Here is a 14,464-nt window from a genome sequence, read left to right as displayed (position 1 = left end):
TTGCTCAGGACAACAACTGCCGCTTTACTGACCAGGTCTAGAGGAGACAGTAGACCAAGATGAGCCGAGAATGCCAAAAACTAAACAGAATTAGTGCACATCTCGGTGCCTAAAATAGTCCTAGTCTCAGCCACACCAATCGCAGCAGAAGCAGCAGCAGCTCTCCATCTTATTCATCCCAACAACCAAAGACTGGAAAGATTATTAGTATTTAATAAAAATGTACCTGTTATATAGTCAGGACACATATGTTGAAGTAATTATCTATTACAACTTGAAAACAAAGAAGTCTGGGGCTGATATTTGCTAGAAATATGTTTAAGAAATGGCTAAAAATAATATAAATATTTAAATTTATTACATATATGTTAAAGCCTATAAAGTAAAAGCCTACTCATATTAAAAGATTTGATTGCACTGAAATATCACTTGGTACTGCGCTATGATGACACAGTGTAGTGGCAAATTGTCACTACCATTGATACAAGGTAAAAGATTTGGTAAAATGTTATCTCAGCATTACAGCATCTACTGAAATGTCAGTATCTAGGTCATTTCCAAATGACATCCACTGCTTTCATTTAGCTACCAATTATGAAGCCTGGTTATGTAATGTTAAACCAATGACTCATAACACAGAAAATCCCTCTCGCTACCCCTTTTATCTAGCTAGTCTGTAAACCATAGGCCAATCATGAGAACATATCATGTCCTATGCATATATAACAAAGTTATTCACTGCAACTGCTTGCTGTTTCATTTAATTTTTTTTCATATTTATTAGATAGAGCTATGGAAAAGCTAGAAACACTACACAAGTTTTGTTTCAGATTGATGATGTTTGATAGGTATAGAATTGGGCTCGATGTACCTCGGGGTTTTTAATCTCTGTTGTCTAAAGCACGTCAACAGACTATCCTGCATACTATGCCGCAACTTTGATGCCACAAAATATCCTGATCTCACAAAAGGTTTGCTATTAAAAGTTGTTAAGTTTTTGAGTCATTATAATTGCTCTTTTCTTTTATTTCCACACAACATCACTTGCTTTTACCAATTATTCCATTAGCCAGTAAAATAAACTTCATACCAACATGTCAATATCATGTAACTGCAAGGTTTAAAGACAAGGTCACAAAACATTTTTATGTTATTCTAATCACTTAGCTTTGGTAGGGGATTACGTTATTCTTGCAGATTAAGCGGATTAACAGTTGACATAAAACCATGGTCAGGGTTGTCACCATTATGAGAAAACATAACTACTCATTAATGAGCACTGCCCTCACTTGTGCTTGGATATAAAACTCATAGCAATTTCAACAATTGCCAGTCTAGACATCTATATATTTGCATTAGCCGTGCAGTAGCACTAGTAAGTGTGTCACAGCCATGATGCTGTCAGGATAATTGCATTACAAACTTTTACTATGGGTAGTATGCACTATACATGCTGTACAAGTCTTTTATAATGCATACTAATGAGTATTGATTCAGTGACAGTATTACCTTCTGCACAGTGTGCAATGCTAGATACAGTGGAAGTGTTGCTAAGGTACATTTCGCAGTGTTACAAGCAATAAAAACCTCTGCATTACGGTTGATTGTACATACATGCACAGTACATTTTCATGAAATATCATTCCAAAATCAAGTATAGTGTTGAAAATTGCAACACAATTGCAAGATGTGGATGGTATTAAAATTTGAATGTAATTAGGCAAACAAGTTGATCACCACTAGCATATTGTAGCTTATATGATTGGAATCTGGAATATGATATGGGACTTACTAGACAAGTTCAGTAGTGCTAACAATAGTATTGGACGATCTTGTACAATGCAGTACAGATGCTTAGAAAGTCAGTAGTGTCAGCTGGTTCACAGTATCATTTTCATACTAATTCACAATTGCAGTACGCATGCAGTTTCAAGTTTTTAAGAATGTGCATTAGTACTATGTATGAATTGCTGGGTTTTAGGTAATGAGTCATGAAAGTAAATAGGCAGTGGATGAAAGTAGGAAAATTACAGTAGGAGCACGGTTTAAGTAACAGAAAATGTCCATTTTGCCTTGTAAAGTTGTAATGCGGTGGAAAATTACTGTTTACTGAGCTGCAATTACACAGTACAGATTTAACGCATCACAACTCTGAACCATTCACACAAATCAGCAGTCTGATTGCATTACAATTGTTTAGCGGAGTTTAATCAGCAAGAGCTTGGTTTGAATGGGTCTAGTGTTATATCTAAAAGTACAAGTATACACCACAAAAAGTTGCATTGTTTCAATAGACATTATTAAAACTGCAAATTAATAAAATGTTGCAAGTGATCAACATTTCACTGTAAGTTTAAAGTCTGTTGTTAGAAAATTCTGAACAATGTTCATACTCCTTGAGATAATGTAATCTTTAGTTTTGCGCAATGAGAATGCCTAGGCAAGTAAATGCATTCAGCTAGTTTATAAACAATGCTTACATTAGTAGTGCTGCGGCTCACTGAGATTTTTTATTTTTATAAACAATCATGAAAACAATGTAGCATAGTAACACACTTGCGTTGGTAAACTAAAATTTTCTTTCCTAACTCAGAATCACGAAAAACTTCAAAGGCTGAAAAGAAATTAACTTCTAAAAGCTTTCCTTGAAGCAAAGCAGTTGCTACTGCTCAAGTATGTAAATTTGATGTAGCTTGTCATGTTTTCACTTTTCAGACCCCAACTATATATCTTACAAAGGCTTTAAAGATGTGGTTGCGTCAAAAGATTTGATTTAATTAAATTAAGACCCATAAAAGGCTGAAACATCAGCTACAATTTGATGCCATTTTTGTCTTTGTAGACCAACCCTGTTCAGAGATATATGCATTTAAGTAGGGCTCGCTTTTAAAAAGCTCACGTTCCAGCGGGTGCTTCTTTCGTGACGTCACAAGCAATATAGCTGAAAAGAAACCACGAGCGATAAATATGAGGTAGCTTCCTTAGTCAATCATCAGCGTAGAATTTTTATATAGGCCGTAACAAATGTTGTCAGTCGTAAGACGCGTTGGCTGTGATCTCAAATTTAGGAATATTACTATATTATTAAATCGCATGGACATCGATATTTACTAAATTAATTAACATCGTTACTTTATAATGAATTACTCGATCGACACGTTTTATTGGCGAACAACATGATTGTAAAAATTGCTGCGAAGGTGACTGTGAGTTTTCTTGGCATCAGGTAGTAAAAGTTCTACGGAGGAAGATTGGAAAATGGAGATAAATTTATCTTTTACTATGATTCTCCTATAAAGTTTCCTGTTGAGTTTACATTCAGATTATATTTCCCTGTTTGAGGCTGAAATGTAATTTCCTGCGCGTGCGAGATACGTATGTACAGTGAATTTTTGATGGCTTCTTTCTAATCTTTAGCATCTAGCAATACAATGGCTTAGATTGATGAATATACTAAAGGTAATATTTTAGTACTCAATAATACATGTACTAATTAATAAAATTATACATTTTTGCTATCACTAATTATCTTTTTATGTTTTTTTATCGGTTCTCCTAGCTACATTTGCTTCAAATTTTCTGTGGCAGTTTTATGTAGTAAATTAGATTCATGATTTGACTTTAGATGTTCACTTTTCACTTGTAGAAAGTGAAGAAAATCGATTGATCAATGCAAATCTTTAATTTCCAGAACCGAAGCTCCGAATCGTTGGCTTGGCGTACTTGTGGCTTTGTTAAACGTTTATTCGTTTTTAAAATTACACTCGCAGTCTATCAAATTCCGAATTTGAAAGCTTTCAGTAGATACGCTTTAGAATGACATATTTATGAATGACATATTTTTATTGCCTTTGTGTTACTGATTACAGGATGTTTATGTCGTCCCACCATCCGAAGCAGCTTTGTCAGTATAGAAACTGCCATAAAGGGAAAAGAGAGACTTGAATGTGTGCTGTATAAACCATGTTTTGTTTAAGTTTCTTGCAGTAGATGAATTTGTCTTATTGTAACAGCTAAAACTATGTGAGTGGCCACGAATTGATGAATATTTTTAATAAAAGCTTTATGCCGGGATGAAAATATTTTGCTTGTAAAAATTATATAATAGCATTATATTGTTGACGATAATGCAAAACATGATTTACAGAATATTGTATTGAATTGGATACGGTACATGGATGTCCGCAGAGCTGGAGAATGTGAGTTCAAATCCAGTTTGCAGCAGACTTCTCATCCTTAAAACTCTATCCCTATGTATATTATTTTCAAAGGTAGTAAGAAACTAGTTTTCAGTGTTGGCAATGATATACGGCCCCGCACCAAGGATAGGCGACGGACATAATGTGGGCGGGGCTTTCGGGAGGCTGTATACAGTGTCGTATAGGGACATGTCCCTATACGACACGGGCTGTATATCGTTAGTGTGGGTAGCGGCGGAAGTGTGCTGATACAAATACCTTATTATACAGTTAACTTGACAGAATTACCGTAGACCGGTAGAATTGGTAGTCGGTACTCAAATGTTTACACAGCATTTAGAAAAAGTGAGCAAGACAAATTTTTAATTTTTGTTATTTGAGGCCTTTGAAACATTCATAATAATGTATCTGTAGTAGGGTTTAAAATTTTATTCTAACCAACATGAGCAAATACAAAATAAAGTATATGCCGATAGAGCCGCGTAGGACTAGACTTTTATCGCAAATAGCCGATGTGAATACGAGATATATTGACAGATAAATTCACTTGTGACATCATTTTGGGCAAGTCTGGGCATGTTTTTTTGGCCTGAGCGTTTTTACGGCGACCATATTTTTCCGATTTTAATCTTCAAATATATTGGCAATGAGATTGCCTAACACAACATACAACATATCAACTGATAGAGAAAAAAATGCTTTCTTTTAGGATCAACTCAAATTTGACACAACCACATTTTTAACAGTAAAAATCCTACCAACAGAAAACAGTATAAGCCTACAAGCGTTGCGAGGTAGCATCATATCCTAAAAAACAAATGAGCTAACAACGACTCTTTTTTATATATGTTGGGTAATATGTGATGTGCTCTCATGTGTGGCACAACAGTTGTGATGCAGTCCACCAAAAAAATTCACAGACGTTAAAAATAATCACTTTTTGTCAGATTTAGCTTTCTGTAGCAGAGTTTAATGTATGACACGAGCTAATTAAAGTTATCAAAGCGTTTTTCATGAAAATATTAAAATGTTGATATCATCTACATGTAAATTGTTGCAACTTTTACCTACTATTTATTGAGTATAACGCATAACTAATCTTGATGTCATTATTTGGCAAATAATTTCCATAAACTTTTTGAAACAAATATTTTGAAAGGATCCATTACATAAAATTTTAAAAAGTGTTTTAAAAAACTATTGGCATTTTTCAATTTGTTGAATTTCTGCATGTGGTTTTATGTGATTTGGTTGCTGGGATGTTTCAAAATTAAAATTGTTAACATTTAAGTGCAATTATAAGGCTCAGAAGAAAAAGATTTCTCCAAAATTATGTCAATCGTTGCACTTCCTGTTTTTTCCTCCCGTGATGCCATCGGCTATTGCAGCCAAGTTGCAGTGTTATGCATCTTTATTGACATACATCTTATTTTGTGTTTGCTTATGGTTGTTTAAATGAAAATTAAAATATAGGCTTATACTTAGACACATTGCTATAGCTGTTTCAAATTTTTCTAAAGATAGGTTGATTAGAATTAGTCCCATTGTTTTCCATTAACTACTGTATGAACACATGAGGAATCATTGATAATGAGACAGTATGTGTATTTTGATAAACAACAAGCATGACTATTGATGTAATTTTTGAGGTCTGGGCACATTTCTTTTCTTGTGAGCATTGTAACTGGAATTGAGTTTCGCAAATTTTAATCTTAAAATATCCTGCTTGTCCGAACTCCGAAAACCACCAGCAAAATTCCATATGATAAAAAAACTTCAATACTTTTTGATTAACTCTTCAAATACTTGACAGGTAAAATTGCCTTAAAGATATTAAAGCAAATGAACTATGTATAAAAATTGAGACTAAAATGTCACAAGCATCTTAATTACTGTTTAAACCATATAAGAATTGCTGACATTTCGGGAAGCACAGCGAGAGTTATATTAACGTGAAATAGACAGCAAGGAGAACCACACGTTTTTAAAAAGCTTGCGAAAAATCATGGCAGCTTTGACTATCCATCATAAGTGGCCTCTGAGCACAAGTTTTCTCATCCTGCATACATGCAAAAGCTGCAAACAAGATGCCTGGATGCTTGTATAGGCAGTTCATTAGCTCAGCCTTTTCATTAGCCTTTTCATCACCCAATACAAATTCCAACCAGTTCTATTTGTAGATGGATGAGAGTGTAAACTAATCAGTGGTAGTGTTCTTTTAAATAGTTTTTACAAATTTTTGTTGCTCTTTGCTGATTTTTTAGCCATAGTACAAGATTGCTAGGAGTGTTCTTGGTCAGTGTGACGACCTAATCTTCTAAGCTCTCATTATCCTTGTGTTTTTCTTTTAACTGTCTCTGGCAGTAATGTTTCATGAATGGGCCAAATTCTAAAAACTATATCTCAGCAAATTATCACAGCAGGAATTTATTTTTCAAAAATAATGTTTGCGTTGCAACTTTTCAGTCTTAACCTATTACAGAAAATTTTATTAAATTTTGCATGCTTGTCACACAAACTAAGCAAACAGCCCATTTATTCAGTAGTATCATTTTTTAAGCGACACAGATAATTGCTTGAGAATAGCAAAGCACATATGTCCTTTATCTTTGGTAAACGATATTGTTATGAAAGTAATGTGCAAGCTATCTTCACAACTAACTGTCAACCATGGTAATGTTATGCAGATGTAAGTGTGTCATGAGTAGATTATCAACAAACAAGTTTTTCCAAACTGTTTATATATACCAGTACAGCCTACACTAACAGATGTGTCAATAAAGTATAGTGAGTATGCCTAAGCAAACAATTTAAACCAATTGAAGCTGAATGGTCGACGCTGGTAGCGGCATTCTTGGGAATCAGTTTGCATGTTGTAGGTTTGACTTCCCTATTATGCAATGTTTATCCCAAACCTCCAACCATGGCTTGGAACCAAGGAGGTCCAGGGCTGTTATTACCAGAAAACTAGTAGCCTACCCTGTCAGTCTGGCACGCTGAATTTGCAAAATTATTACACATAGCTGCAAGGTGGTTAAGCTGAGCCATCGTTAGGGTGCACAGCTGCTCCGCCAAATATTTTGAGTTCAATTCTCCGTGCAATGTTTTTCCTAACCTCTATATTTAGCTTTAGACAGATGGACAGACACGGTTTTTATTAATATTTTTAGTATCATTCTAAAAACTGTCTTCACAACCGAGTGGCTGGTAGTAGGTGAGCCGAGGCCTTAGCTTGAGGAATTTGACTTTAACGAGTCCTTCTACTGAGGAGTCTTCCTTAAAATCTGACATAAATATTCCTATAAAGTATACCTATATGAGTATAGTCACTGATATGGACCATTACATAAAGAGGGCTCTTGTTTGTAAACTAAGGAAAGAGAAGATAATTCTGACAACTTATGGAGAAGTGCTTTCTGCAAATTCTACTATTTTAACTGATTTTAGATTCATCAGTATTCATAAGAAATCTAGCTCTTAGCAGCACTGTTTTCTAAGTTGTTTGAAAAACTGTTGAGCACTGCCCTCAGAGAGATATGAGAAAAGCTAGCTGATTAATGTCTCAATCACTCCAATTACTACAGATAACACCTTCGCTTGGACATTCTCCAGCCTTCAAAGCTCAAATCTTGCCCTTTGTACATCTTCTTAATATCTTTTTTTTACTCTTGCATCACCTGGGATGGTTATATAACTAATCTTAACCCATGTTGTTTTTTTATGATTAGTTCTAAACCTTTCATTTTGTCATTTTCAGACACTGGCTCTACCCTATGGTTATACCAATATGCTGTGTGTGGCATGTGATGCTTCTCACAGAAAGTCCAGCAACCTGCTGCAGTCACTTGATCATGTCGATGGTTGTATTATGTTTGTGCAATCTTTGAGCACTCATTTACAATATGGCTGGTACATCTTTTGTCTTACACAATCTGAATTTAACATCATTCATACTCTCCTCAATCCATGCTTTCCTGGCATTGGTTTGCAGTGCTTAGTCTTGTGCTGCTGTTATTAGACTATCTACCTCTTTCTAAAGGCTTCTTCTTGTCATCCACTTTTGTGTCCCCGTACTCTCTGATTACTTGTTTTTATTTGTTATTTTTCATTCATCAGTTTCGGTGTATATTATCTAGCATAGCAAATTTCCATTTTTCTCTAAATTCTATATTTGTATTCCTTCTTCATTATTAGTTATCAGTTCATTTAAAATATGTATAATTTCTTCACTCTGGTCCTTGTGTATTTCTTCAGAATGCGGCCTTCATACTTTACAGTTATTATTGTTATTATTATTACTAGTCCCATGGCAGTCCGCTGTATCTTGAGGAATGGTCATGTGTGTCGATAATGTGCAGAGAATAAGTATATTTTTGATTATTCTATCCTTAAAGAAGGCAGCTCATTATTGCATGCATTAAGGTAGTTGACTCTTAAGCTGTATACCACACATTTGAAACCAATAAAAACAACGATTTCTAAATCTCTAACCCTGGCTTCAGAGGCCCAGACAAAAATTCCATATACTATAGAAATGATTGACTAGTGTCTGTTCTGTTTGATGTGCTGTTATTAAAACAGGTAGAAAAAGAATGCCTGAACTGGTTCTTCATTAAATGAAGTAATGCGCTTAAACACTCTCTGCTTGATAAGGTAGCATTTTATTGGCAAAAGGCAATGTTTTATTATTTACAATTATATAAATATAAAATGCTAGTAGAAGCAAGAAAATATCTTCTTTGTAACTATTGATGCATCATTGTAGTAGTAGCCAATGAACTAAGACAAAATAACTGGCGTTTTGCTGCCTTCATCGCAAAACTAGCTGCATGCGATTCTCACAGTATGTTTGTTCAATTGTAGACAGAACAGTGTAAGCTTGTTAATTAGTGGCATGCTTAATGGCCTGTTCATGGTTTTCTGAACACCTGTTAAGAAGTCGATTAACACTTTCAAGCAGTATAGGCCGTGCGCCAAGGCAGTTTATCTTGCATTTCCATTTGCACCATTTTTCAGTGGAAATTTATGCAGTGCTTTAGACTAATTGTTGTATGGATAATTCAAAGCTGAAGAAGTGCCGTAGCTGTCATTTCCACTTCTATGAGAGATTTGATAAAAATGATTTTTTTAGGATTTATCTCCCCTGTAAAAACGATTATTTCCATAGAAGCATCAGATTAGCAACTTTTTCATCAAAATTATTTTGCAGTGATTTAGAATGTCAGGGTGAAGTCAAAATTTACTTTATATCTATTGTTGAACATTCCATATCCTATGATTGTTACATGCGCACTTAAATTATATACATGTACATACGTATATGTACATAGGTATATAACCTTAGATTTCAATAGCTTGATTTTACAATTCAAAATAAAAACATTATAACTATGTTTTATAAACTGACACTGATGAATCATACAAAATAATAAAAACACATTGTGAACATTTTGTATGTGTTTGAATAATGGTGTTTCTACTTTTGTAGAAATTATCTTTTAAATTTATTTGTTATTGTATCGTATTTTTTTAAATATGTATCAATATGTTGTTGATTAATTAACATTAATAACTAAAGACAAATTTTTTAGCGTAGTTCTGCATGATCATACTATGTTTGCATAAACTTATTGATGTGTGCTATTTATTTTTGGCACCCTTGGGAGGTAATAAAATACAAACTAATTTAGTTGGTTTTAATGCATTTACAACTTTTTGGATAAAAATGTTAGGTAAACCAGCTGTTCTAGTACCTACCATTCAGTCCCTTTTTGCCATGACCATAACCAGTCAGCCAACATCCACATTTGCAAACTATATTTGTTGTGCAATAAATAAAATGCTATGAATTTTTGTACTTTGTGGAAAAGTAGCCAATTTACAGACAAGTTCGAAAGATAGACTACCATCATCGAAATCAAACCATCAGTTTTGTGGTTTTATATTCCCAAACCACTTCTTGGTAATTCAATTCATAATTGGTTTGTTTTTCTTTTACATCACAAAACACTTTGATTTCATGCCTGATAAAAAACCTGCCTATAAAAGCTCTGCTGGCAGCCATCAGTTGTGCATTTTATGGCAAACTTTGGTGTAAAGAGACTTAACTTTTGTAGTGTGAACAAATTTTACCAAAGAATTCATTAATTTTGGACACAAATCAACGAGGAGACAACTCCAAGTTCAAAACTACCTCTAACGAAATTAAAAATATATCCACGATAGGAGGAAAAATTGTTCCGCCTCCTATTATCAATTTGCTATACACATTTTAAATAATTTTTATATATACGAAGGCCTCTTATTAGGGGGCCTCCCATCCTACATATTTTGAGTATATATATATATATATATATATATATATATATATATATATATATATATATATATATATATATATATATATATATATATATATATATATATATATATATATATATATATATATATATATATATATATATATATATATATATATATATATATATATATATATATATATATATATATATATATATATATATATATATATATATATATATATATATATATATATATATATATATATAAATATATATAAATATATATATATATATATATATATATATATATATATATATATATATATATATATATATATATATATATATATATAAATATATATATATATATAAATATATATATATATATATATATATATATATATATATATATATATATATATATATATATATATATATATATATATATATATATATATATATATATATATATATATATATATATATATATATATATATATATATATATATATATATATATATATATATATATATATATATATATATATATATATATATATATATATATATATATATATATATATATATATATATATATATATATATATATATATATATATATATATATATATATATATATATATATATATATATATATATATATATATATATATATATATATATATATATATATATATATATATATATATATATATATATATATATATATATATATATATATATATATATATATATATATATATATATATATATATATATATATATATATATATATATATATATATATATATATATATATATATATATATATATATATATATATATATTCCAATGTAGTGTGTTGAAGCTGTTATACACACCAGCTGAAATTCGCACCCCATGAGACCACTACACCAACTAAACAACACAGGCGACGAAGAAAAATCACATGGTTCAACCCACCATATAGCAGAAACGTGGTAAATAACATCGGCCAGACATTCATCAAAATATTAAATAAATCTTTTCCGAGCAATCACCCTCTAAGAAAGCTATTTAATAGAAACAACACAAAGATTGGCTACAGCTGCATGCCTAACATCAAACAAACCATCAACAATCACAATAAGAAGCTCTTGAACAACGCCTCGACGCACCCAGCAAACAACAAAACATGCAACTGTCGCGCACCAAATGAATGCCCTCTCGAAGGAAGCTGTCTTAGCAAGTCGCTCATTTACCAAGCTGTAGTCACCGCAGACGACGGTAGCAAACCTACAGAAAGTTATATTGGCCTCACAGAAAATACCTTCAAGACACGACTCAGCGGCCACATATCATCTTTCAGGCACCAGGACAAGCAATCTGCCACAGAGCTTAGTAACTACATCTGGCAGCTAAAAGGCCTGAACACACCGTATACAATTAAATGGAAAATCGTTCAACACGCAAGGCCATACGACCCAGCCACCAAGCGTTGTAACCTGTGCATATCGGAAAAGTACATCATCCTCACAAAACCAGAAATGAGCTCACTCAACAAGCGTAACGAGCTAGCTTCCACATGCCGACATTCTACTAAATACACACTACAAAATGCAATTACATAGCTATCAGTCGTTATAGTAATTACACCTCTCTTACATATATAACTCAGTTGGACCAAAACAAATTTATCTGATGATTGTCTGCGTAACGGACATGAAACTAATAGTAATGAAGTTGTTTTTTATCTAAGGTTTTACATGAATAAATTTTATATATTTATATATATATATATATATAATAGATTAGATGAAAGAATAGTTTCAAGAAAGCTAAATGTAATGCTTGCTAATGATTCTAGCTGTACTTTTAAAAACATAAATATTACATTTTAAATTGATTTCGTAGAGTAGTGATTAGTGACGAACCAGATCAGGCCTAATGATTACCCAATGGCAGTAGTTCGTCGAGGCAAAGGTCGGCTCCTAACTGACCTCAGGACTGACGTTACTACCAAGTTGAGCCCTTGCTCAACAAGAAGACATGGCCGCCAGTGAGACTTCCAGTCAACCAAAGGTCAGCTGCAGAGACCGATTGATCTACTGATAGGGTGGAGCAAGTAAAGGTTGAAATAGTTCACAATGAGCCCAGACGAGCCAAGGAATAACAAGATCCCTGGCAGTCTCTGGCATGCTGATCAGTGTATGCACACAAATTGAATTGCTTGTATGCTTATATATGTTATCAAATATATATTTCTTACTGCTTTGCACTCAGTGGTGTTGATTTTTTGAGGAGCAGTAAAGGGAACACGGTAGGATCGAAGATCCTGACTCTGCAATATGCGGCAGATCTCTGGATGCTCCAACCGAGGCTATTCTAGTGATAGTAATGAGAAAGCTGTTAGAACCAAAGCTATCGAAGTGATAGTGAGAAAAAAGGAGCAGAGAAAGAGTGCTTTGAGGCAAAACCACCTTCTAATCACAGAGAGCCTTAGATGCTCAAATTGCAACAGGCCTCTGAGGGTCTGCTAGGTACTCTTGTAAGGGTTAACAATAAGAAGAATGCCAGACAAGCTCCAAAGTATACCGGTCTACTGATGGGGCAGAGCCAGTCAAAGACAACAAAGTTTATGAGAACCCTGAATGATCAAAAAAGACAGAGATCCTTGGCAGATCTTGCATGCTGTTTAGTATATGTGCACAAAATGAATTGCTTGTATGTTTATATACTGTATATTACCAAATATATATTTCTTATTGCCTTGCACTCAGTTGTTTTGACTTTTGTAGAGCAGGAAAAAGAACTTGACGGTAGCCTTTACCACCCATTAAATTTCACCAACTTTTACAAGATTTAATGCACAGTCTCTAGAAGGCAATTTGTATCATCACTGCCAGACCATAATGAATGGTCTGTTAGAAACCTTGGGATAAATTTTATTTTAATCTTACTGGTGGGTAAATATTACTTACAGAAATCCAAATGAGCCTACGACACTTGCAGAAGGTATACCTGTTTGGCCAGAGTTTAACAAGGAAACAAATTTATTCCTTGAGTTGAACAGCAATGACATAAAGACTGTGACGACTCCTAATAAAGAGAGAAAGCAGAAACTTAGACAAACTCTGTATGCTGACAGAGAACTGCAGCGAAAGCACCTGCAAGCTAGTCAAGATGATCAGCTCAAATCTAAACAAAACACAGCAGGTACAATCGCTATAAGCTCAATACATCATAATAGAGTGAGTAACAGTGAATAAAACTGTCACTAGTTGGACAGAGACAAACATCCAGTTGTCTTTATCATTACTAGCCATTTAGTACTATTAGCAATATTCACCAGTAAAATCACATCAGCTTCTTAAGAGCGAGAAGCTGTTTCTATAGAAGCTCCTATGAAGTTTATCTAGTAAAACATAGTTGTTTGTGCACTTAATGTAACCGAAACTGTATACCTACAGATTTTTTAAAGCATCTTCTCAACATCTGATAAATTTTAAACACCGTAAACAGCAAAGGCTGATTTACTTACACTTGTGAGGCTTTCTCATTACATCTAACTATTATTTGAAAGAACAAACTATTGGCTCACACCTACTACCAATTACTTGTATCTATTATATGTAACCTCTTTCAACAGTTCATCATGAAGAGCTGTAGCCAAAACCAAGAGAGACTAAAGTTTGCAAAGAGATGAGCTCAGCTACTGATGGTGAACTGATACCAAAAATGGACTGACATATACTCATAGAATTCCATTATTTGATAATGTCATGAAATGAGTGACAGTCTTATTAGAATCATATAAATATTTGATGCTTTAGACGCTGTCTATGTAGATATTAGACATTTCTTTTAGCCAATTTCCTTAAAAGCTGCTGCTTTAGCTTTTTTATCTCTTTGCTAGTCATGAATAAGATTATATTTTTTCCAAGAAAATAATGTTCGCTTTGTGCTTATAAATATATGCAATTA

At 33.1% G+C, this 14,464-nt stretch overlaps 1 protein-coding gene across 1 annotated transcript in view; it reads left to right on the top strand.

Annotated features, from left to right (window-relative positions):
• The window catches only part of LOC137388799 (acylcarnitine hydrolase-like), a 65,092-nt gene extending 50,628 nt beyond the window's left edge, over positions 1-14,464 (top strand). Inside the window, exons 9-10 of the mRNA XM_068075248.1 lie at positions 13,464-13,696; positions 14,130-14,464. Of these exons, the coding sequence (XP_067931349.1) occupies positions 13,464-13,696; positions 14,130-14,149 (253 nt within the window). The 3' untranslated portion in view covers positions 14,150-14,464. The remainder of the gene's footprint in view (positions 1-13,463; positions 13,697-14,129) is intronic.

Source organism: Watersipora subatra, chromosome 2, assembly GCF_963576615.1.
Source record: "Watersipora subatra chromosome 2, tzWatSuba1.1, whole genome shotgun sequence".
Taxonomy (NCBI): Eukaryota; Metazoa; Bryozoa; class Gymnolaemata; order Cheilostomatida; family Watersiporidae; genus Watersipora; species Watersipora subatra.
Note: the sequence above shows the minus strand (reverse complement) of the source record. Positions and strands in the feature narration are given on the sequence as shown.